Source organism: Lissotriton helveticus, chromosome 12, assembly GCF_964261635.1.
Source record: "Lissotriton helveticus chromosome 12, aLisHel1.1, whole genome shotgun sequence".
NCBI classification, from domain to species: domain Eukaryota; kingdom Metazoa; phylum Chordata; class Amphibia; order Caudata; family Salamandridae; genus Lissotriton; species Lissotriton helveticus.
Window position 1 is genome coordinate 818,090,417 of NC_136073.1, and position 23,415 is coordinate 818,113,831.

Below are 23,415 nucleotides of genomic sequence, written 5' to 3' on the forward strand. Positions count from 1 at the left end.
GGCTATAGTTCTAGATTGAAACTCTCATTCAGCGTTAGCCACCACTTCTTACGGACTACTGTATTCGGCTCTGTAGGTCTCTTCTGGTGTATTGTCCCGTTCTTGAACCCCCATCTAAGTCGATGGCCAGTTCCTGGACAATGGGGCAGCATCAGGATTTGTTAAGGATACCCCCATCTAGATTAATGGACCACGTTTTGAAATATTTGGAGTTATCCAGCTCATGTGGGCATTTGTCAAGTTTTAGAAGCCACATCTTTAGAATGCGAAGGTAGATTGGAAAGAGTTCAGAATCTGTTTATTTAATTGATGTATGTTTAACCAGAAGTTCTATGAGGAGACATTCGAGCATGGACCAATGCTTACAGAAGGAAGGGGGCATGTAGAGGATAATCTGACGTGTTACAATGCAAACATGTTCAGGAGGCTACCTGTCTCTCTCAAGTACTTCTAGGGCTTGGGAAATGATATGAGGCTGGGTGTAAGGAAGCCCATGGTTCGAAGTCGCATGTGACCCTGCAGAAGGAGACCACAATTTAGGAGTGCTACTTGTTGGAAAGTGGCCTGGGAGTAAGGGTTCACACTGAGGCTGGACAGATAGAGGCACAGCTTTAAGAGGTCCTGGTATGAGGCAAAGTGGATAGAGGCACAGGCCTAAAATTCACAATATGAGATTGGTTGTACAGATAACCTGGAGTAAGAGGTCATAATATGTAATTGGTTGAACAGAGAAGCAAGAGTAAATATTCACAATATGAGATTGCTTGGACAGAGAACTAAGAATAAGGGGTCGTAATATAAGACTGGTTGGACAGAGAAGCAGGCGTAAGCGTTCTCAATATGAGTGGCTGGACAGAGGACCAGGAGTAAAGGGTCACAATATGAGATTAGATGGGCAGAGGACCAGACTCTAACCAGAAGTAGGGGGGAGGGGGGCCATGATGAGATTGGTTGGTCAGTGGCCCGGAAGTGAGGTGTCCTAATGAGACTGTGTGGCAAGGTCACAAATGAGCATGAGTGAAGTGTCAGGATGCGCAGGAGTAAAGTATCGCCGTTTTACGTTGGGTGACCCGAAGCACAGGAGTAACCCTGGAGCGTGGGTCTGAGTTGCATAGACTCCCGAGAGTGATCAAGGTTAAAATCTGGTAAAAGCATGGGGGGCAGTGCTATAGTCCAAAAGGTGAGTTGCATGCAGAGTATAGCCCTCTCGTGAAAGCAGAAAAACAATAAAAGTTAATAAAATCAAAAAAAAACTTGGAACAAAAGTGTGGGGGTGTACCATTACTGAGAAAACGAGAGCAAAGTCGGGGATCACGACGCGTTATTTGTTAAGCCGAGGCCGGAAATGCGCAGAGCAAATATGCCTGCTGCCCTTATCTGCAGGAGATAAATAAATGGGACCTGAGGGTGGGCCTGGGGCACCTTTCCTCGTGAGTGATTAGCTGACTTGGTAGCTCCACGGAACCCCTATAATCTCCAGGGAAATGACTGGGCCTCGTCTATAGCGGTAGGTTTCTTTTCTTTCCACTCGCATTGAATGTCCGCAATGCCCTCCACTTCCGCCAGACACGGCAGACGTCACGCCCGCGCGCGCCTCTAGGCCCCCGCGCGCTGATTACGGAGCGATGACTCCCCTGCGTGAGGTCACGTCTCAACCTCACGATGCTGGGGCCATAACACGGGGGAGGCACATTCCAACTGGGGAGCAGGAAGCGTGCTGCTCGGAAATAACACGCCCCTTGAATTTAAGTGCCTGATAATCGAGCGCGCAGGCCATAGTCCATTCAAAACCGACTTGTTTGCACCCTCCACACACCCAAGTTTTATCTCCACTGATTTCCAACAAAATCTCCACATACCAAAGGAATACAAAACTTCTTGACTCACGTTTTTTTCTGGTGGGTCAAAAGCAGGATTTCCAATTCAGCTGAGAGATGCAACATTTAACTGCAACCAATTAAGGAAGGAAACCATTGGTAGAGCTACATTACAGCGCGTTGGAACTCTCCGGGGGTAAGAATAGCAGTGTGATTCAATAAGGTTGAAACCATAGCATAAGTATTGCCCAGAAGCGTTCACAGAGGTGCCCGCTGCTCGTTCTCCTCTTCTGTGCCAGCTCCGTGCCCTGGCCCCTAATGCCTCCTCACTCTGTGACATCTCTCCCTGACTCCCTTATGCAGTCACAAAATGAGTTATGCCCCTTCAAACAATGGCTTCAGTACTACGGGCGCCAGCATAGGCAATTATTTGTTTCAATCATAATGGTGATACCAAGAGAAAATTATGATCAGGGCGAGATTATTATTTGTCAGAATTCTGCCAATTGTGTTTTTATTTATTTATTATTTGTTTGCACCCGAAAAGCAATTCTGTGATTAATGTTTAATCTCCATAGTGGGTTTTGGTTCTTGCGCTCTGCACCTTTTGTTGTACTCGCCAATGGACTATTATTTTTATTCTGTGACTTTGCCCCTTACATGAAGCAAGCCCCCCCCCCTCACAGCCTGACATTCAGCTTTAACACTCCCTGTTTGTCACTGAAATTCAGGTCTGTCTTGGTGAAGAGCGTCTTAGCGCTTCAGGCTCTCTGCGCAGCCCGTTGACCCCCAAGGAATGGAGTACATGGTAAGGCACCTCACCTTTACACAATCTAGGCATGTGGTGGAGGTGGGTTTGGTGGTGGTGGTGATGGGACGGTGATTGAGATGGAGGGGACCGTTCCAGTGACTGCAGCAAAGTACCGCAAAATGTCAGCTTCTCAAGATGGCTTCCATTCATCGGTCTCATCTGCTGAACAAAGGGTCTCCATGAGACAATTTTCACACTTTATTTCTACTTCCTGGTCTAGTGAGCATTGTTGAAGTAAGGCTTTTCTGCTCACTGTATTTTGCACAAGTATTGGCTTAGAAATCCCTGTTGTCTATGAAGTTGAGGCTGGTTGCATGCATACCAATTGGCACCCTGAAATTAAATGGATGCAGCCAAAAAGGCACTGAAATTTGGGATTGACTTCAGACCCTTTTTTTGTTGCAAAGTGTATGTAGTAAACTGACTCAAAATAAAATAATAATTGACGATTGGGATTGAACGAATGAAGGATTGTAATTACCAAGAAACTTATTTTTGTTAAATATTAGGGGAATGCTGCTGCTGTCGGAATATGTTGCCCCCTGGGAGTTCTAAGTTCCAACCTGGTTGAAGTTGGTCTTTGCACTAATGGGTGATATGTGTTAAGTGCACAGAAGTGTGCATGCATACATCCGTACACGCAGAGAGCACTTTCACACCTTCTGTTGAACAGACCACAGAGGGATGCATCTAACTGCTGATCTGATGGTGATGGCTTCTCCATGCCTTCCATCTATCTCTTGGGCATTCTGAGTGGGTGAAGAACATCTGTGACTGGGTACAGGAGGTGTGGGCTTGCTACCTTTGCAGCCAAGGTTTGCCCATCCAAAGAACATTTTGGATTGCAGACTTGTGTGAAATGCATCACGCTAAATATATAATGATGTTGGCACTACTGCTTGTCCATAGTGGTGTTGTATGTCTGGAATAGTCTTGTGCTGGAAATGGTGTTTGTGGCATTGCACCATTGGCAGCAAAACCTTTCCTGGTGGAGGGCATTTTATGCACTCGGTGGTATGGAATGCTCCAAACCCGAGACTTCATCACCCCAAATCCTCCAGGTCTTCCATGAAACTTATGTGCTTCAGGAGGGGGTGAGAGAGGACTTCAAAGCAACATTTTACGCTGTGCATCCTTGTTTCTTTCAATGCTCTGTGTAAAAATTGTGCTTTATAGTAACTCAGTTCGCAAGATTCTCTATAAAAGAATAATCTCTCACTTGGTTATGGAGGAAATTGTCTGATGGAATATTTGCAACGACCACGAAGATCTGCACCAAAGGATGTAGAGTTTTTCTGCTGCCGCCTCCTGCCCCCACCCCATGTAAAGCACATATTCTTTCAAAGCTACCCCTTCCTTTTACCTAGATGGTGTGCTGGGAATGTTTAGTGTATGATTGAGATTGCTGCATAAGAGGTATGTGCCTGCCGTATTATGGTTTCCACACTGCAACGCTTCCTCTGTCTGTGAGGCTGACTTCTCTTCAGCCCTACCTGTAACTCTGTGCTTTTAAAAGTAGTTCTTTCTTTAAAGAATGACTTTAGGCTGGGACACCTTTTTTTTTTTTTTTTGCTAACCCAATATTCCCCGAGTTTGTCTTTGAAAAGACTCCAATACCTCAGAAGCTAAATGTATATAGGTTTCTTTTTAAGCGCACGCTTAACATAAACCAATGACGCACAGTACAGGGAGGATGTAAATAATAACCTTAAGGATGAAATAACTTGTGGCTGTTGTAGATCATGCATGTTTTGGTAACGTCCAAGGCCGGGATGAAATAGTATTTCATTGGTCAACCGAGATCTTGAGCTTGCCGTTCTGGTACTTGGGCTTCTGAAGTTCACTGGTGAAGTTGCCTGAAATTTCAAATCTGGATCTGTTCCTTGAATAAGTACATTAATGAGCAACTCCCGGAATACCTGCGTAGACCGCAATGGAAGCGTAGATCATGGCCCTCTATTTACCTCCAACTGAGATCTTACAGGATTGTGTACAAAAAGCTTGATAGCCGACGGACTGCAAATCTATTCTGAGTGGGTGCTCTGATGGGCGGGGAGCCCCAGGTGATGATGAATAAGCTTTTCATTCAAGATTATATTTCAGTTCTTTTACAGATTGTTTGAGCGAAAGTGTGAATCTAATATGCATTCGGTTTTTTTTCTTCGTTTTTTTCTCCCCTTTCTAACTTAATTTTGTAAATGTTAGATTGGTCCCAAAAGACCCGGGTTTTCTCCCCAAAGTGTTTGGCTAGAGACAGGTAGTGTGCCTCCAGCAGAAAGAACCTTAATCAGCCAAGGTTTAGCCTACTAGACCGCTTGAGAACACAGAGCTGGACAGTGAATTGGCCAGCAGCACCAGAGTGAGCACTGACCAGGCTCGCTAAGATGACTAGGAGTAGCTGGGCAGCCCTGGTTAGGACCAACAGACTCACAGCCCACCCTCCCCAACCACACCCCAACTATTGTTGTGGATAGAGAACATATCTGTGCTTGGTGTGATGTTGAACTATAGCTCCTACCAGGCTACCTGTTCTACAGGAGTATGGGTCATCCTTGGTGACCCGCTGCTTTGATCTCCACCAGCAGGTACTGAGGTACAGTAACTGTTAGCCTTTGGCTTGAACCCAGCATCAACAGCCAGGAGGGCTGTGGTGCAGCACATTGTAGCCGTAGTGGCTGGATTAGGACTCATGAACACCAGACCTTCCACTTGGTTCAACTTTAGAAGAGGCCTGTGGGGTCAAGAAGAACCTGGCCAGATAAGATGAAGACTTAGTGACTCTCCTACCACGATTCAAGGCCCAGGGTGCCTGAATGGATGACCAAAACTCTACTGCAGTACAATCTGATGTCCAGTACTCTGAAAGCGCTGTGTTGTATGTCGGAGCAATGATGCACCAGAAAAACCCTGCCGCGACCGGTAGAAATGAGAATATGGACAACTTTTAGGGCCCAATTAGACCATACTTGATTGCCTTGTACAAAGGTTTTTTTGAGCCTGGGGGCATTGAAACAGAGCTTGTCTCCCCCCTTTTGCTGTGCTGACTAGATATTGTCACAGCACAGCATTAGCAGTAGCACTGATTCCTCTGTATGCTTGGACCTGTGTACAGCGCTTTAAGGGGAATTAAAAGAATTGGGGTAGAGGTGGGGTGGAGATTCCCCTTAAATGTCTGGCCAAAGAAATGTAACTAGAAATCTTTTACAAGAGGTGTGACCTATCTAATTACAAGCATGGCCTAAAACATCTGAACTCCAATCTTTTGCTTGACACACCACGTTATCTACCCAGTATGCAGATGCGAACAAATGTGTTATCTGTTAGTGCACACAGCAATATCACACAATTACGAACAAGACAGATTGGTTTAGTAAGCCAGACCTGTTGATTTTACTAACTCATGATAGCACTGAGTTTTACTAAATATCCGATTATCAGGAACTGCCTTTCTTCCCTTCACATCACCCTTATCTGTAATCTCCCTCTCTCTCCCCATTAGCCACTGCCTTTTTCTTCACTCATTTCTTATTCTGAAGATCCTATATCAACACCCTACTGCTAAGACCTAAAAACAAAACAAAAATAAAATCCTTCACCTATTTATCCCTCCACTGTCCTTTTCAATCAAAATTAACAGACTAACATGTTCACTTCTCAAGTTTCATATTCAACTATACTAATTCGGCACTAATCATTTATGGGTTCCGTAGTGGCGTGCTTCAACACCCCATCAGGGGTAACAAGTGCTATATGAATGCAAACCTTTCTTCCCCTTTTATCCCTCCCCTATCCTCCTCACTCCAAATAACTGACTAATATCCACCACTAAGATTACTTTCATATTTCACCATACTAATTCACCCCTTATCCTTTATGGGCTTCCTGAATAGTGTGCTTCAACACCCCATCAGGGGTAACAAGCGCTAAATAAATACAAACCTTTTTCCTCCTCTATCCTTCTGCTATCATTCCAAATAACTGACTAACCTATCCACCACTTAAAATGTAGTTGCATGTTTCTCTATACTAATTCAACACTAATCCTCTTCGCCGAAAAAGCGATTTGCCGCCTCGTCAGGGGTAGTAAGCGGTATATAAATGCAATTACAATACAATATATGATACTTAATTTCCCCATCACTGTAATTTATACTCTGTCCTCTAGCATGTATTACTTTTGGTTTCTTCCACTTCTCCACCCACTTGCGCGTACATGTGTGTGTATTTACAACTGCTGAATTTTCTTTTCTTTTGGCGATGTCGAGACCTCAACATTGACTAGTTATTAATTACAGTTGGCACATGACACTATTGCTCTGAGACCAAGAGGTCTCAGAGAGGCCAAGGATTGGATGAGCATGTAGTTAGAACACCCTATTGACTCAGTGACAGGCACTATGTATAAAAGATGTAGTTTCCTTTGTATTTTCCACTGGTTGATCTGGACAGGCTACCTGAAGCGGGCTGCAAAGTAGTCCTATCTAAAATGGGGAGATTCGGGTTTTGAAAATAAAATGTTTAGCATGGCACAACATCATAATAGAGTAATAATACTATTTTAGAAGATGGCTACAGGATCCTGAAAAGGTAGTTGGACTCGCCTCTATATACCTTTTAAGGATATGTTACTAACATGGGAATGTTGGTTGGAACTCATCACGTGTACATATCTTCTTTAGGCCCACCAAACTCTGAAAACTTGCGAGACGTCTCCAAAACCGGTACCTGTATGGATAGGTATCCTGGAGTTTGGGTCTCAGGTAGCTGAAGATCAAGGGCTACAAAGTAAAACTAATATAGAACCTGCTTGGGTGGGCAGCAAGGGACTGTGTCGATTTCACTCAGGATGGTACTGTGGCATACCTTGGAGTAACAAGACCATGCCACCGACGAGGACAGACTGCCAATCAACCGAAATCTCCCCAATCCTTGCAAGAAGGCAAAGGAGATTACTAGAGCCTGGATGGCCAATGACATCCAAAATTGCCATCTCTCTTAAAGTGTGGAGCACCTAAATGGCAAACTGGGATTTTTTTTTTTTGTCTGAGGCTCCAAATATCCATGCGCTGGAGCTGCCTTAATAGCTTCTGTGGTACACATTGGGAATGCTACCCTGCCCTTTCTCTGAGGAATACATAGGGGGAAGGCCAAAAATCTGGTAATGAAAGGAAAAACTGGCAAAAAAATGCTCTAAGCTACTCGTGCAGACATTTCTGAAGATTCTCTAGCAGCCTACAGCCCTTAGCTTCAGAGATTCTCTTGTACCCTCTATGAATACCGCGTTATTCTGCAGATCCTGGAGTAGGGGTGATGGGGCTGCATTCAGACCTTGGGCCGCCAGTACTTGCCAGACCATCAGCCAGGAAGGGTCCCCTGTAGAAACACAGGATACGGAATGGGTTCCTATACTGAACCTTGTGAGAAAATGGCTTCAGATCACATGATAAGTGAGAAAGCTGTTGAAAAATGGCTTGTTGTTGAGTGAGTAAAGGGTGCTTGTATGGATGCGTAGTGGAGAGATTGCTCCGAAGGAGACTTTGGGTGAAGGTGAAAACCACGAGGGAGTAGCTTGTGATCAGTCCCCCAAAGAGCAATCTTCTCTCTCGAGCACACATCGGGTGAGGAGGATGCTCCTACTCACTCCTTTGTCACCTCAAGGCCAGGGATCTCCAACTTGTTCTGTAGCAAGAAATACTTCTGTTAAAAATAATTTAAAATAAAAAACACCCTGAGCTACTAACGCACATTCTGAGTTTTACATTAGTAACCACTTCAAACAAGGTTCCATTAGTCCCCTTTGCATGCAGGATTACAAGCTATTATTGTAACAAAAACGTCATCACTTAAAATTCTGACTGCCTCTTCATGTCAAAGCAATGATATGTATACACAATGCCCCTATCGCATAGAAAGAACATAGAGATCCCCCAAAACAGCATGAATTATCGTTTAAATATCAGATTAAATGTATATATTTTTCTGGAAACGGCTTATAAATTCTGAAAACACACATTTTATTTTTAAATATATCCGTTTCAATTTTAAAAACATACCTAATTCAATTAAACAAAATCTTTTCATTCACTAGGTTGGGCTACACATAAAGGAGCTACGCACAGGTAGCTGGAGAGCTACTTAGTGGAGACCATGTTCTAGGCCCTCCCTAACTTGTGTGTGAAGGTGTTGAAGATAGGAGATTATGCTTTCTCTTTATATTATTTTCTTGCTCATGTCCTTCATATGCAGCTACTTTCACCCTGCGGTTCCGGTTCTCATGGTCCTCTATTTCTGATATCTATGCCAGTGGAGGAGAGTGGCACACATCTCCCCTTATTTTACCCTTGAGTGGTGCCCTGGCATGATCCTGTAACATAGAGCCCCTGTTGTCCCTATGACTGTCTTTTTATGTACAAATGTGTGGTTTCCGCATCTTCGAAGTATGCTGGCCTTCTCTAGCCACCTCGGTTTGGACTCCGCCATTTTCAACTATTGCTTTGCCCTGCTCCAATGTGAACAGTCCAGCTCGAACTGCCAAACTAGGTCCTCCCTGAACCAGAACACAAGCAAACTGGAACCGGTTTTGGCCTCATTGGGGCTCATCAGCAGGTACAGCTTGCTTCAAGTGACAGTGTGCACGGGACCCGCGTCTGGATATACCCGTCCCACGTAGGGCGTCTAACTGAAGTTTAATAAAAAGTGATGGCTGGAATGCTTGAATTACTACTCTTGGCTGCTAGTAATTACTCAGGCCATCTACCAGTCCACTGTTATTATACACACCATGACTCCTCGGTTTGGACCCAGCCACATGCAAATCAGCCTTGACAGTGCGCCAGTGGGAACAGTCCAGCACTGTTCCTATTGGTGAACAGAAAGAGTTATCTGGCTGGGTGCCCATTGAACCAACCATTTATAAGTTGGCGCTTTCCTTGCTTTTTGGTTCTAGAAGGAGCTAGATCATTTACTGCTGCCGTGACATGGTTATTGTTTTCTTAGAGCTGGGGTCATTAAACAAGTAGTAAGTACTTTACTGTAAAAGCGAGGAAAATTATGCAACAAAGCACTTCCTAGAAACACAGAATTTTACCACATTCATGGAGCTATTTCCAAATTTCCTTGTGGAATTAAGGTGCCACAAAGTGATTGACCAGCAAATGAGAATCCGGTGCTACGCCGGCCATTTTACAGTGCAAACAACGTGTAAGGTGCTTGCCTCCTTTGTGGGTGGGACCCCCAGGACAGTGTAGGTAGATTAAAATAATACTATTGTCTCTGTTCAGTTTTGGCCGTGTCCACTCACGTCACCTTACTGTTGACTGGGCGTTCTTGGTGTTTCACCTGTAACGGGGGGATTAGGGGCACAGTGTGTTTTGTGCAGCCCCCCCCCCCCTTCTGTCTTGGGGGGGGGGGGGGGGTGAGTGGGCGCTCGAGGCAGCCGCGAGCCCCCCCCCCCCCCCCCCCCCCCCCGCGTGTGTGGCGTGTTCGTGTGCATGTGTGGGCGGCTGGGCGCGCACACGCACTTTCCATGTCCACGCGGCCTGCTGCTGCTTCCTGCGCGCGGTCTGCCTCGGCCCCGCTCATCCTGCTCCAGAGTGCTCCGAGCCATCTCTGTAGGAAGCGCGGCCCCCGGGGACCCCCGCCAGTCAATAAATAGAACATCAGTTCAAAAGGGCATGGGGTGGAGGGAGGGAGGAAGGGAGGGAGGGAGGGAAGGAAGGAGAGGAGGCCCTGGAGCGAGAGAGGCGGACAGAGAAACAGGGCGAGGAGGAAGAGAACCCTAGAGAGAGAGGGAGTGGAAGAAAGGGCGCCTAGAGAGGTGGGAGGGCCCCCTAAACAGAGGGAGGGAGGGGAGGAAGGAAGTGGAGGCAGCTGCGTAGGAGGAGGGAGACCTCGAGCAGACAGGCGTGGGACAAACAGAAAAGAAGGAGTTTAACAGAGAAGCAATGGAGACAGAAACAGAGACCGGGGACTGGAGTAAGGATAGAGAGAGAGGGATCCCTGGCAGAGAGAGGGGAGGAAGGAAGCCGCCCTGGGACGGAGGGGTGGGGTGAGAGACTCGACGTGACAGGACGGGCGGGAAGAGGAGCAGAGCCCGTGTCCCTGCTGGTGTCCTGAAGCAGCCTCTTCAGGGAGGCGCCCTGGGTGCAAACTCATAAAGCACCAACCCTGGAGTTAGTGTGGCTGAGCATGGGGCCCCATCCTTCCAGAGAGGGTGGAAACGCGGCAGGGAGAGGTAGCACCCCCTCACCTAGAGCACATCTCCACAGATCTATCCAGAGAAAGGCCTTCGGTGCACATTTCAGAATGTAACTGGTGCTCATGTAAAGCGCTCCAATACCCACGGGTCGAGTAAGCGCTTTATAAAACTGCAAAACATTTGGAACTTTATCACTGTCGAAACGTTTCTAATGGCCGACGTAAATGCTGAGCGACAATAAAGTTAAACAAAATCCTCCAGTTTGTGGAGGAAAAGTTTAAATATGGAGTAGAATTCACTGCGGAATTGTATACAATATTGTAGCTTTGGTAGAGGAAATTCCATCTGTGGAATGTACTTTTGTATTTACAATTTTGTGATGAAATCTACAGATTTTTCATTTCCATCCAAATTCTAAATACGGAGTCTAATCTGTTCTGTGGTAGGAGCTACCTAAGTTGAATGAAAATCACCCCAAGCTACTAATATTAGTGTTGTAATAGTGACTACATCAGACAAGATTACATTAGCAGCCACCAAATGCAAAATACAAGCAGTGATCATCTCCGGTCATCAAGAGTGGTTGCCTACAGTGATGTAAAAAAAACAAGCCTTGTCCATATGGAATACCTCTCCAGGGGTAATAAATAAAAGCCATAGCGACACTGCCCTTGGCACCAAGTAATCATATTAATAAATCTCTGCAACACTGTATTATTTTTCACTCCAATATCCGCTTTAACTGTATTTTGGAAATTCAGCCATTATTCTCCAAACATCAGCTTATAAGTTCTGAGGATGCACGCATTTTCAACTCCGATATAAGTTTTGTAAATTTGACCTACATTAATTAATTTAACCAAACAAAAGCTTCTAAATTGGTTGGTTGAGCTGCACACAGGAGAGCGACTTGTAAGGAGCTGGAGAGCTACCAGTTGCTCTTGAGTGACTCGTCGTTTTAGCCTGTTCTAAATAATACTCAAAGATCTTACAGTGCCGAACAAGGGTTTCATGAAATGAGTTAAAAATTAGCAACTAGAAAATACAAAAACTATGTAGAGTAAAGGTCTAAAAAGATTGTTGAAATGTTCTCACTAACAGTTCATCTGGTCAGCCTTATATATAGGGATCTAAGAAGGGAGATGTTATTCTGTAGGGAACTGTGAGATCTCCAGAAGTGGCCATCTCCTAGGGACACTTTCAGTGATCTGAACGCCGATCCTTGTTGAACGCAGTCCGTTGAAGCTAGGCATTAGGGCTGGTCTACTATTTAAACTTCCTTCTGTGGCCCTATGTGAAAGCTGCTGCAGGTATTCTAGAAATGGCAAGTCTGTTTTCGCCATACATTGAAGCCAGTAATGCAGTATTTTAAACTGCTAAAGATTTGGGGAGAAAATTGATGGACAAATTGTTTCCGACTGTCATTATAGCAGTTCTCCATTGCTGGTAAAATGTTACAGGAGACAATTTGATTTTTAAAAATATGTAAATGAGGTGTGGGATATTACCAGCATGTCTTCTGAAAATCTCCAGATAGGCTTCTAATGCTCTGGAGAGGGAAACGTGTCTACTATTCTGATGATAGGCATGTTTTTACCCTCCTAGAGCTCTAAATGGAGTGGAGTCGGGTATGTCATTTGCTAGAAGAGCGCCCGATATTAGCTTCTTTCTGGAGTTTTGAGTGGTCCTGGATGTTTCTCATCTTGGCCCAGGGGAAATGCTGTAGTTTTGCTCTTGTAGGTAGGAGAAGGTTTCATTGATGCTTTTCTTATAATGGGGATGACCAGCCAGGGTGATGGGCTAGAACAGAGTTTTCACTTTGAAATTTGCTTGGATGTGAGCCCCGTCTTGGGTCTTTGTTAATGGATGCTGTCCCTTGAAGTCAGAGCCACTGGATATAAGAAGCCAGTAAAGTTCTTGTAGGAACTACTGAGAGATATTTTTATGGATACGACCTTAGGACACTCTGAACATTGGTTTGGGGCATCTTCTGCAATTTATTTTGCAGTGTGAATAGCACAGTACCTACTTAAAGACCATGGGGCTCATTATAATGGCGGAATGAGTTTCATCCTCCGCATCAGCACCACATCATCCCTTTGATCTCCAGCCCACATGCTCACCAGCAAACCTGGCTGGGTCTCCCTGTGAGTATCTTTCTTTCACCACTAACCACAGTTGGCACACTTCACTCAGCTGAGTGATTATAAAATCAGATGTGCCTATTACATATGTCCTGATAGTACCCTATACTCTAGAAAGGGTCGAAACGCAGTCAACTATAATGATGAAAGCGAACCACTGATTCAACACTTAATATTGTATAAAGTAGCGGCATATATATTTTTTTACAAATTCAAAAATAGTCGTTTTCTGTAGAAAGAATCCTTGAAAATATTGTCACACTATGTCACATACCCTTTAGGTTCTTGTAGCACTTGGGACACTTGTTTATCTTTTTGTATATTATTTGAGTAATACATACATATTCTATGAAATCCTTTGTGTTTTTGGTCTTTTCTTTCTGACATCACTCTATCCCTGTTTATCGTGATTGCGCATTACAAATATCTATATATATATGTATACCATTCCACAGGAACCTTTGTTTTCTTGTATTGTTAAATCACCCTGGCTCCGTAGTGAGCAGGGTTCCCTTGTTCTCTGTTTTCGCTAATACCCCACAGCCAGGATCCCACTCTGGCATCCTTCCTGCCAATCTTTTCCATGACTGTACATCATTAATGTCTGTGATAGAAGGAAAGTGGACCGCCATCCCCAGTAGCCCTGCCTGGCGAGCAAGAGGTGGGTAGAACAGTCTGGTCAATCTTTACTCTTCTCTGTTGACCCCACTTAGAAAGAGAGAGGTCAGACACTGAAATGGTGGGCAGGAACTGCTCATTAAAGACAACTTAGTGAGCACTCTGCCCACTCCAGGCAGGCCGGGTTATTTAGGCCAGAGGATTTTCACCCACACACAGTTAGCCCTTCTACAGGCTAAGATGGTTAGCATGTGGTCTCCAGCTTCACCACTGTCTTCCTCTGTACTGCTGCGTCGCATCGGGCCTCTTTCAGTTGAGTCTCTTCCACATGTGTTGGAGTCTGCTCCATCAATTTCCTAATCTTTCTGTGAATATGTTATTGTGATGTCAGATTTCTTTAATACTTCTGACTCGCACATCTTCTTGTACTGTTTACATTCCTCGTGAAAATGTCTCATGGTCTTGTTTCATCCAATTCATTATAGATCTGGAGTCTTATGCCTCCTCCATTGGAGGATTAGTGGTTTAAACCATCAACATTCTGATTGGTTATCTCACCTGGTTAACTTTCATTTGTCATTATTCTGGGGTATTAAAACGAAATGCCAATATTCCGCTCTGAATTTGGAATGCAGTTTTTTTTTCTTCACCCAATAAATCTGGGGAAATGGTTTACAGCAACCTTCAAATGCTATATACAAAGATAAGAGTGCCTCCTTGCCAGGTGTTTACCTGCCACACCCTGCAGTTCTGTTGGCACAATATGAAATTCCACGTCACTCCTCTCACTGAATACTGGATGTCTCAAGCAGTCACATGCAAGGTGCCTTTGGGAGAGGTCAGACGCGCGAGTGCAGGTAAGAGATATATCGTTCATAAGAGAAGGCGCATAGAATATGTTTGTAGGTACAGCCATCCAAGTCGGATGAGAAGTGATAATTCAACAGCTGGTAGGTAATGGGGTATTGATTTGTAAACTAGAAAAAACAACATGGAGTACTCCAAGGTGCTCCTGTGACGTCCACGACTTGTAAGTGTGGCAGACCACGAGGGTTCCCTACTATAGAAAAGATTAATTTCTAAATAAGGCCCCTTGCATACATCATTGTTCATTTAGCAGTACTACCTAGTCAGATGTCACTTGCGTTTACACCTGGTTCCATGGCCTTGGGTGGCCCCTAGCATGGCCGTCTTCGGCCCCTTGTCTGGCACTGTCTGATTGAAGTCCCTAGCTCAGGGCATTTCAACGCCTTCGGCCTGTCAGGAGGCTCTATGTATTTAGCACCCCCCCCCCCTTCCCGGCTGTGGCTACTTGTATGTTCTAATATATTGGCTTTTTAATCTATTTAGTTATAGAAGCCATTGGCGGAGGCCTGGATACTGTTATAACAAAAGGCTATTTAAAATGAAAAAAAGGATTTCAAATAATTATATAAGCAACAACCAATGTTTGCTGATTCTGGATAGCATAACATTTATAAAACTACTGTAATTAGCCTGTATTCAGATAAAAATAAAGATTGTACTGAATGTCTTATGGATTCCTATAATGTAAGACGGGCAGATAACACAAGGCATGCTACTAATCCAGCTCAAGTTACACAAGTCGCAGATCTGGTACTTTTAACTTTTTTCTGCACCCAAGTTCCATTTGATTTATTTTTGTCTTGCCCAAACACTACCCTCAAGTCTGTGTGCATCTAGTTTTTATACGATGGCGGTCCTTCTTGTATTAAGCGAGTACTAGGCAACAGAAATAGTATTGGTTTAAGTCGAGATTGTATCTCTGTTCTAGGACTATTTTTATCCATATTTTGTGAGCAGGTTTTAATGTAAATGTCCTGCAGAGGCGAATGTTGAAATATCGTTTAAAAACAAGCATTGGCATAGCCAATAGGTCTCGCCTTTGGGACCTTATAAGTGTTTAGTTATCCAGCAAAATATCCTTGGTGCAACATCAAGTGTAGAATGACTAAACACTTATAAGGTCCGAAAGGGGAGACCTATTGGCTCTGCCAATGCTTGTTTTACTTGGGAGCCGAATATGCAGAAATTTCTGCATGCAACCATGACGTATCACAGACTGGATTTGACCTTCTCGATCAAGTCATCCCTCTTCAGCTTAATTTCAAGATGTCCTTGTGGGCCGGGAGACACGTTTACCCATGTGGTTTACAAATTTTCAGTCTACCAAGCACACAGAGAAAGGTCATCTCTAGGGTCTAAAACCTGAGTCCCTGGACCACCTGGTTATTCCCCTCCCCTCCCCTCTCCTCTCCCCACTGGATCGCGTAGTTAGACGATCTAAGAAACGATTTTTATGCTGTTTGGCTTTGCAGAGGATATTGGGATGTGCATGACTTGTGGCTACACCTGCTCGGATTCGTCCGGAAGTGCCCCCACATCAATCCTTTATTTCAGAAGGCAGCACTTTAAACAGTTGAATGCGTAATGGGAAAAGTAAAAGTCACACATGCAAAATGTGTTTAAAAGTGCTTTGTCTGTGCGTGGGCAGATTTTAATATGCATCACGTTTGCAAAATAATAACTACGTAGAAAGGTCTTTAAATAGAATGCCTCTCTCAGGAAGACACACAATGGCCAATAGGGTGGTTTCTAACAGAACGTATAGTGTTTTCCACCCCTCTGCCTGACTCAGAATGCCTTGCACCCAGCGGTCTGTATGGATGTATGACATTACAACGCATACTTTTACATCGCATGCCTTTACAACGCGGTTTTTACATCGCATACCTTTACAACGCATAGCGCTTTGGGGTGCTGGATAGTGAATAGTTTAATTTACTATTCCAACTCCAGTCCTCGTGGACACTAGGGAAGGTGTTGGACAGTAAATTAAACTTATTCCCTATCCTAGAGCGCCCCCCAGCGCAATGCGCTGTAATGGTTTGCGTTGTAAAAGTTGCGTCGTAAAGGCACTGCGTGGTAAAAGTTGCGTTGTAAAGGATGTTTCCCGGTCTGTACGGCTATAGGGGGCTGCATTCCTCTCTCGCTGGCCTCCGATGCAGTTTAAAATTCAGATTTGGTTCAGTGGGCATCGAAGGGCAAAGCCTGATGCATTACTGCAGCATAAGGTCACGGGGCTGAAGCTAGTGGGGAGGCCTGCGTATGTAAAGGCCGATTGTCGCGGGAACGCATGTATTTTTGGATCGAATATAAATAACAGAGACTTACTGTACTATAATATTTTGCCTCCGACTTCTCGGTTCGTGGACCGGACTGCAGATGTAACAGGAAGCATACGTTAACAACTCTCCTCCAAAAAAGACTAGATTTTTAGACCTGGGAAATGCTACAGAATGTATGTATAAAAGTTATTTTAAGACAAAGCCTTTCTTCGTAAATTTAACAATACGGCTACAAAGGCTGTGTGGCCTCAGCATTATCTTAGTGTGTGTATATATATATGTATATATATATATATATATATATATATATATATATATATATATATATTTTTTTTTTTTTGGAGAGTTTTATATAGCGCTGGCTAGACCCGGAGGTATCCGAGCGCTTTACATAAGGTTCCACAGAAATTACAAAATTACATCAGTTACACGTTACATCAGTTACTAGAAAAACATTTCAAGAAAATAGAAGACAAAATAAATGGAGCTTAGAAGGTTAAGGGGTGGGGTAAAGGGGAAGGAAGTAGATCGGATGGAGAGAGGAAGGAGAGTCTGCCCAAAGTCCGGCTGGGTAGGTGACAGCCGAGGGGGAAGTCCACAGCCCATCTCCTCTCTAGCTATTGGGTAGCTCTACCGGGCATCAGCCAAACAGCTAGGTCTCAACAGGAAAAACAATTAAAGAGCAAAGAGGATGGCTAAATGGAGCGTAAAGGAGAAAGGGGGTGGAGTAAAGGAGGTAGGAGGGAGAATACATTGGAGAGACAAAGTAAGTTCTGTCCAAAGACCATAACGTGGGCCCCTTATAAAGTGAAGCATAACAAACATTAAAAAAACAAACGAGGACCGGAAACTGCTAGGGGTCGCAAGATGTAAACAAGTGGGAGGAGTGGGGGATTGCATGCGCGCGCCGGCAAACATGCGAGTAGTGCGCGCGCAGCAGCACCAAAAGTTAAAGTAATCATGTTGAAAGCTGGCAGCTGTGCACGTTCACGCTCTCGTGAATGCAAGCTTTAGGCCAGCGGTGGGTAGCACTTTGAAATCCCACTTACTAAAAGTCGAGCAAGCAGCGCATGCGCTGCTCTAGGCTCGACCTAAAACTTTGTGCAAGAGAAATATCACGTTATAAATTTAATTTACAAAAATGGTAATCGTTTAGGTGGAGGGTTTCTATTATTAACTTAATAGAGGCAACTATATTTAGGGCACAATATTTCTGTCAGATAATATTTTTCTAACAATATTCTGCTACCACACGGGAGTCACTTTTGTAACTTAACTTATCACACATTTTTCCGTACGGTAATGCACTATTCGTTATTATTCATGCACAGGTATATTAAAAAGACCATACACCAGCCCTGAGCTGCAAGCAAGCCGACTGAGTACTGAATGTTCAGAGCAAAGTCCCTATAAAGTATATAAGTCATCCCTATATATTATCTTAGTAAAGTGATGGGAAGGTACTAGTGAACAGCTAGGAAGTGTTTCTAGATCGAACACTTTGGGTTCCAGGGACCACAAATGTTGTAATGGATAACACTTCGTTTTATCATAGAAGAAAGTTTATCTTCATATTCTTTAGAGTGCATTCAAGATGCCCCAAATTTTAGTTGAACTTCCGTAATCCCATCCCAGAATTTCTCATCAGTATCTTCTGCCTGGATGCTTGTGGTTTCCAAGAGACTGCTAGACAGCACTACACTGAGGACCTATCCAGTAGTTAGACTTCTAGCCTCAGTGTAATGTGAGGATTTTTCCTAATCGGCGGATGGGAGCTATGGTATCCCAGCTTGCAAGTCTGGAATCTACGAGGAAAAGGTTGGTGAAAAAAGGCAGGTTGAAGCAACTTGTTCTTCGTTGTATATTATCCATGAATACGTTTAACGCCCCCATTGGGACTTTAATCTAAGTTTCAGTGTGGAGCAACCATTAGTGATTGAAGTGTTGAATACATTCTCCATGCTTCGAGTTTTTCCTAAAGTAAGGAGTCTCTTAACTTCTGATGAGTTGCCTATAGTGGAGAGATGTCTTAAATGCTGCTGCTGAGATTGTGCAGCCGCTCCTCCAAATGAGTTACTGTTGCTCTTATTTTAGAGATGCTGCCCCTGCTGGAAATCTGCTAGTGTTACTGCTAAGGATCGTGAGCTTCCTACTGGAGTGGCGGTGGACCTCGCCCTGTGACAATATTGTCTATTCTCACTGGAGAGATGCACTCATTAGTGCAGAGGACTATTCTTTCCTTTCTCTGCATGATGTGCGTACTTGGGGGTGCAGTGCTCCTAGATCGAGGTGAGATGGAGACTTGATCCTCATGAAAAGCGCTATTTAGAGGTCCTCATGAAGCCGTTGGTCGTGAACTGCTGAATCTCGCAGTAATCTGCTTCTTCTGCCGCAGATATTCACGAAGCGATCTTCTTGCACACAGGGTAGATTCTAGTGTAAGAAGATTGTACCCCCTGAGGGGAATATGTAATCCTAAGATTCTGTTCTTATTGTGGAAATGCTGCTCTCAAGTGATCTTGCTACTACAGAAGGTGATCTTCTCACAGAGGTTTTTGTTTCTCATAAAGATGTTGATAGAAATACTTGCCTGTTGCTCCATGCCTTGATGCTGTTATCGTCTTAGCTTGCTTGTGTGTGAGCTACTACAAGTCACCAGTGGAATGCTTCAGTTAATTTCAGCCACTGGTAATTACTCTAAGTCACATTTTTAATCCAAGTTTCCCTCTAAGACGGGAACCAGCAATATGCATTTCATACTTGATCCAACGGGAACTTTACAGCCCGGACTGCCAGTCCAGGTCCCGTTTGAATGGGAACCCAAGCAGCTTCACCAGTGAGTAACCTCGTCCTTTGGTCCCTGAGTAGTTACTAGTGGCTGAGATGAATTCAGGCATCGCATCCATCACTTTTTTTTGTGTTCCGCAAATGCCGTGCAACTATGGTGGGTTGTTCTACTCGTAGATACTTTTACTCTTGGAGAGGCCAACCTTTTGGATGCTGCTGTTGCTATGGGAGATGGTGCACCATAGAGATTCTCTAGTGGAAATTGTTTTTCAGATATACCATTGAACTGGGCTCTATGCTGCTCTGTGATAGCTGTTACTGCTGGAGAGATGTTGCTGTCATAGATGTTCTTGATCTCGGGTGGATATTGCTCTCTGTGATTGCTCTGCTCCTGGAGAGATGCTGCTATCCTGTGCGACTTTTCCCCTGTTATCCCCGGAGATACACTGCTCTCTGAGAGAAACTTCTGTCTGAGATTTACTTTCTCCTGGAGAGATGTTGTTCTGTGAGTTGCCCTTGCTCCTGGGCAAACGCTTCTCTCAGAAGTGCTGTTGCTCCTGGAGAGATGATCTCAGCAGAGATGCTCCTAGAGGGATTATCCATACAGAGATGCTCTTGTGGGATTATCACTCCAGATATGCTATTAATCATGAGAAGATGATCCCTACAAAGATGCTGTTGGTCTTGGGGAAATTGTCCCTACTGATATGCTCTTGCAGAGATGCTCTTGCTTCGGAGAGATTGTGGTGCTCCTGAGATGCTACTGTCACAGATACTCTTGATCCTAGGGAGATGGTGCTGTCTGAGATGATCTTGATCCTAGGGAGATGGTGCTGTCTGAGATGCTCTTGATCCTATGGAGATGGTGCTCTCTGAGATGCTGTAAGTCCCAGAGAGGAGTTGCTCTTGGATTCTCTTTTTCCCAGAGAGATGTTGCTCTCAGAGATACTGTTGCTCCTGAAGGTATGCTGCAAATGTCTTAGAGATGTTTCTCTGGGATGCTCCTGCAGATCTCTTACCACCAGGGATGCTATTGCTTCTGGAGAGCAAATGCCCTCAGAGGTGCTCATGTTCCTGGAAAGATGATGCTCTCAGTCGCCTGCAGAGATGCTGTAAGTTTAGTAGATACGCTCCTTTCTGATACTCTTGCTCCTGCAGTGATACTACTCAGAGAGAGGCTGTTGCTCATGGAAAGATCCTGCTCTCTGAGACGCTGTTGCCCCTGGGGTGAACATGCTTTCAGAGATGCTGTTGCTACTGGAGAGATCCTGCTGTCAGGTGCTCAGGCTCCTGGAAAGAGCTCCACTGAGCGATTCTCTTGCTCCTGGAGAGCTCCTGTTCTCAGATGCCATGCGGAAATCCTGCTCTTGGATGCTCATGCTCCTGTAGAGCTCCTGTTCTCAGATGATGTTAGAAGGGCGATCTCAGAGGGCCAGGTTATGCTCACCCGACCACCCCGGGACCCACCTCTCCCACAAGTAATGCCGAGTCTTAACGTGAAGTCCTCGCCGGGGAGGACGTCGGGTCTAGGATCGTACACACTGAGTTCACACCACACTTACGAACGGACGCCACACCGTAGGTTTTCAGTAACAAGTTCTTTATGAACAGTAAAAAGGAATCCGCACTCTTATTTACAAGCGATCGAGGGATCGTAATGTCTCAGGAATTCGGGAAGAGGGAAGCGGGACAGTCTCAGTTTTTAGGCTAGTACGAAGCGTACCCTGCGCACAGCTCTCAATCCTCGAGCCGGGGGGTACGGAAGATGATAGTCGTACTGGCTGCTTCACTCACTTCGAGTCGACTCAGGTCGTGTTGGTAGCGTCGATGGTCCAGCCGGACCAGAGTTCTCCTTGAGCCGCGACGAGGTCAGCAGGGCTCCGATGTTCCAGTTCTGTGTTACGAGAAGGAGCCGGGACAGCGTCAGCAGGGCTCGAAGGGTTCAGAGGTTCAGTTCTCCCCAAGGTTCAGCCGCGATCAGATCAACAGGGCTTTCTTGTCCAGGATACAACTGCCCGCTAGTTGTTGGGCGGGCCTTGATATAGTCCAGCGGCCCTTTGATGTCCGGACCCTCGCAGGCGGAGGTCTCAGGCCTTGGGGGCTGGTCGTTGGAGAGGTCCGTCGGTTGGCCCTTTGATCCTTTTGAAGATGCGTCCGGGAATTCCCAGACGCCCAGCAGCGTCTGGAGTCAGCTCTCGGGGAGGCCAGAGGTGCGATCGAAACCGGCCGACAGGGGAGGCCAGAGGTGAGAGAAACCAGTCTTTCAGGGGAGGCCGAAGGTGCAATCGAAACTCCCTGTCCTGTCTCACTCAGGGAGCCCTTTACCCCCCTGCCGGGACTGGCGCGCCTTGGAGTCTAAGTTTCGCTGGGGCCGGGGTCATGCTAGGCCCAGGGAGTCAGGGACCCCGGGAAGGAAAAATGGCTGCCGGGGGCCCTGTGGGGTGATGCAAGTTCTGGGTGCTCGGAGCCGGGAAGGAGGCCAGGGACGTGCGGGGCTGGTCGTCGGCTGGCGGGGTCGTGCAGGGAGTTTGGACGTACAGGGAGCAGGACGACCAGGGGCTTCTGGGTGCAGGGCTAGGCTAACAGGGTGCTGAGGAACGGGGGGGAACCACGCCACGAGGCCAGGTCCAAAACGGGTTCCCCCCCCCCCAGCTTCAAGGCAGAGAGAACTACCCATCCCCTTGGGGGTACTCTTCACTGAGGCGAAAGAATCGGGACAGGCCATCGGTGTTGGCGTGGTCAACACCAGGCCGGTGCTTGACAATGAAATCCATCCCCTGGAGGGAGATGGACCATCGCAACAGTTTGGGGTTTTCTCCTCTCATTTGCATTAGCCACCGGAGGGGTCGGTGGTCGGTTTGGACCCGGAAGTGATTACCGAACAGGTAGGGCCTCAGCTTCTTCAGGGCCCAGACCACTGCGAAGGCCTCCCGCTCGATGGTGCTCCACCTTTGTTATCGAGGGAGTAACCTCCGGCTAATAAATGCCACTGGCTGGTCTAGGCCTTTTTCGTTCATCTGGGACAGGACCGCTCCGATGCCATGTTCGGACGTGTCCGTTTGGACCACGAACTCTCGGGAGTAGTCTGGGGCCTGGAGTACAGGAGCAGTGCACATGGCATCTTTCAATGCTTCGAACGCCTCTTGGCAGGCGGGGGTCCAGCTGACTTTCTTCGGCTGGTTTTTGGAGGTCAACTCCGTGAGGGGGACTACGATGCTGCCGTACCCTTTTATGAATCTTCGGTAGTACCCTGTGAGCCCTAGGAATGCCCGCACTTCCGCCTGGGTCGTGGGGGCCTCCCAGGCCACGATTGCATCGATCTTGGGCTGGAGGGGAGCTACTAGGCCGCTTCCGGCCTGGTGCCCCAGGTAGACCACGGACCCTTGTCCGATTTGGCATTTGCTTGCTTTAATTGTGAGGCCCGCCCTTCGCAGGGCCATCAACACCTCCCAGAGGTGCTGGAGGTGCTCGGACCAGTGGGAACTGAACACCGCTATATCAACGAGATATGCTGCTTTGAATTCCTCCAACCCAGCCAGTACCTGGTTAACCAGCCTCTGGAAGGTGGCGGGGGCATTTTTCATCCCAAATGGCATCACCCGGAAGTGGTAGTGACCATCCGGGGTGGAGAAGGCGGATCTCTCTCTCTGGCCCCCTCGGTGAGTGCAATCTGCCAGTATCTGCTGGTCAAGTCGAAAGTGCTGAGATAGCGAGCAGACCCAAGGCGGTCAATGAGCTTGTCTGCTCGTGGAATGAGGTGGGCGTCGGTTCTGGTGACTGCGTTGAGCCCACGGTAGTCCACACAGAACCTCAGCTCGGGAACAGCGCCGGGGGCGGCCGCCTTCGGAACCAGGACCACGGGGCTGGCCCATGGGCTGTCGGAGGCTTCGAC

The 23,415-nt window shown here is 46.1% G+C and overlaps 1 protein-coding gene across 3 annotated transcripts in view; it reads left to right on the plus strand.

Annotated features, from left to right (window-relative positions):
• SHC1 (SHC adaptor protein 1) overlaps positions 1–23,415 on the plus strand; it is a 135,747-nt gene that overhangs the window by 29,123 nt on the left and 83,209 nt on the right. For 2 of the 3 annotated variants that reach the window (XM_078671071.1, XM_078671072.1), the window contains exon 2: positions 2,549–2,625. The exons of the other annotated variant lie outside the window; for it this stretch is intronic. In XM_078671071.1, the coding sequence (XP_078527197.1) occupies positions 2,614–2,625 (12 nt within the window). In that variant the 5' untranslated portion in view covers positions 2,549–2,613. The remainder of the gene's footprint in view (positions 1–2,548; positions 2,626–23,415) is intronic. 3 annotated transcript variants of the gene reach the window in all.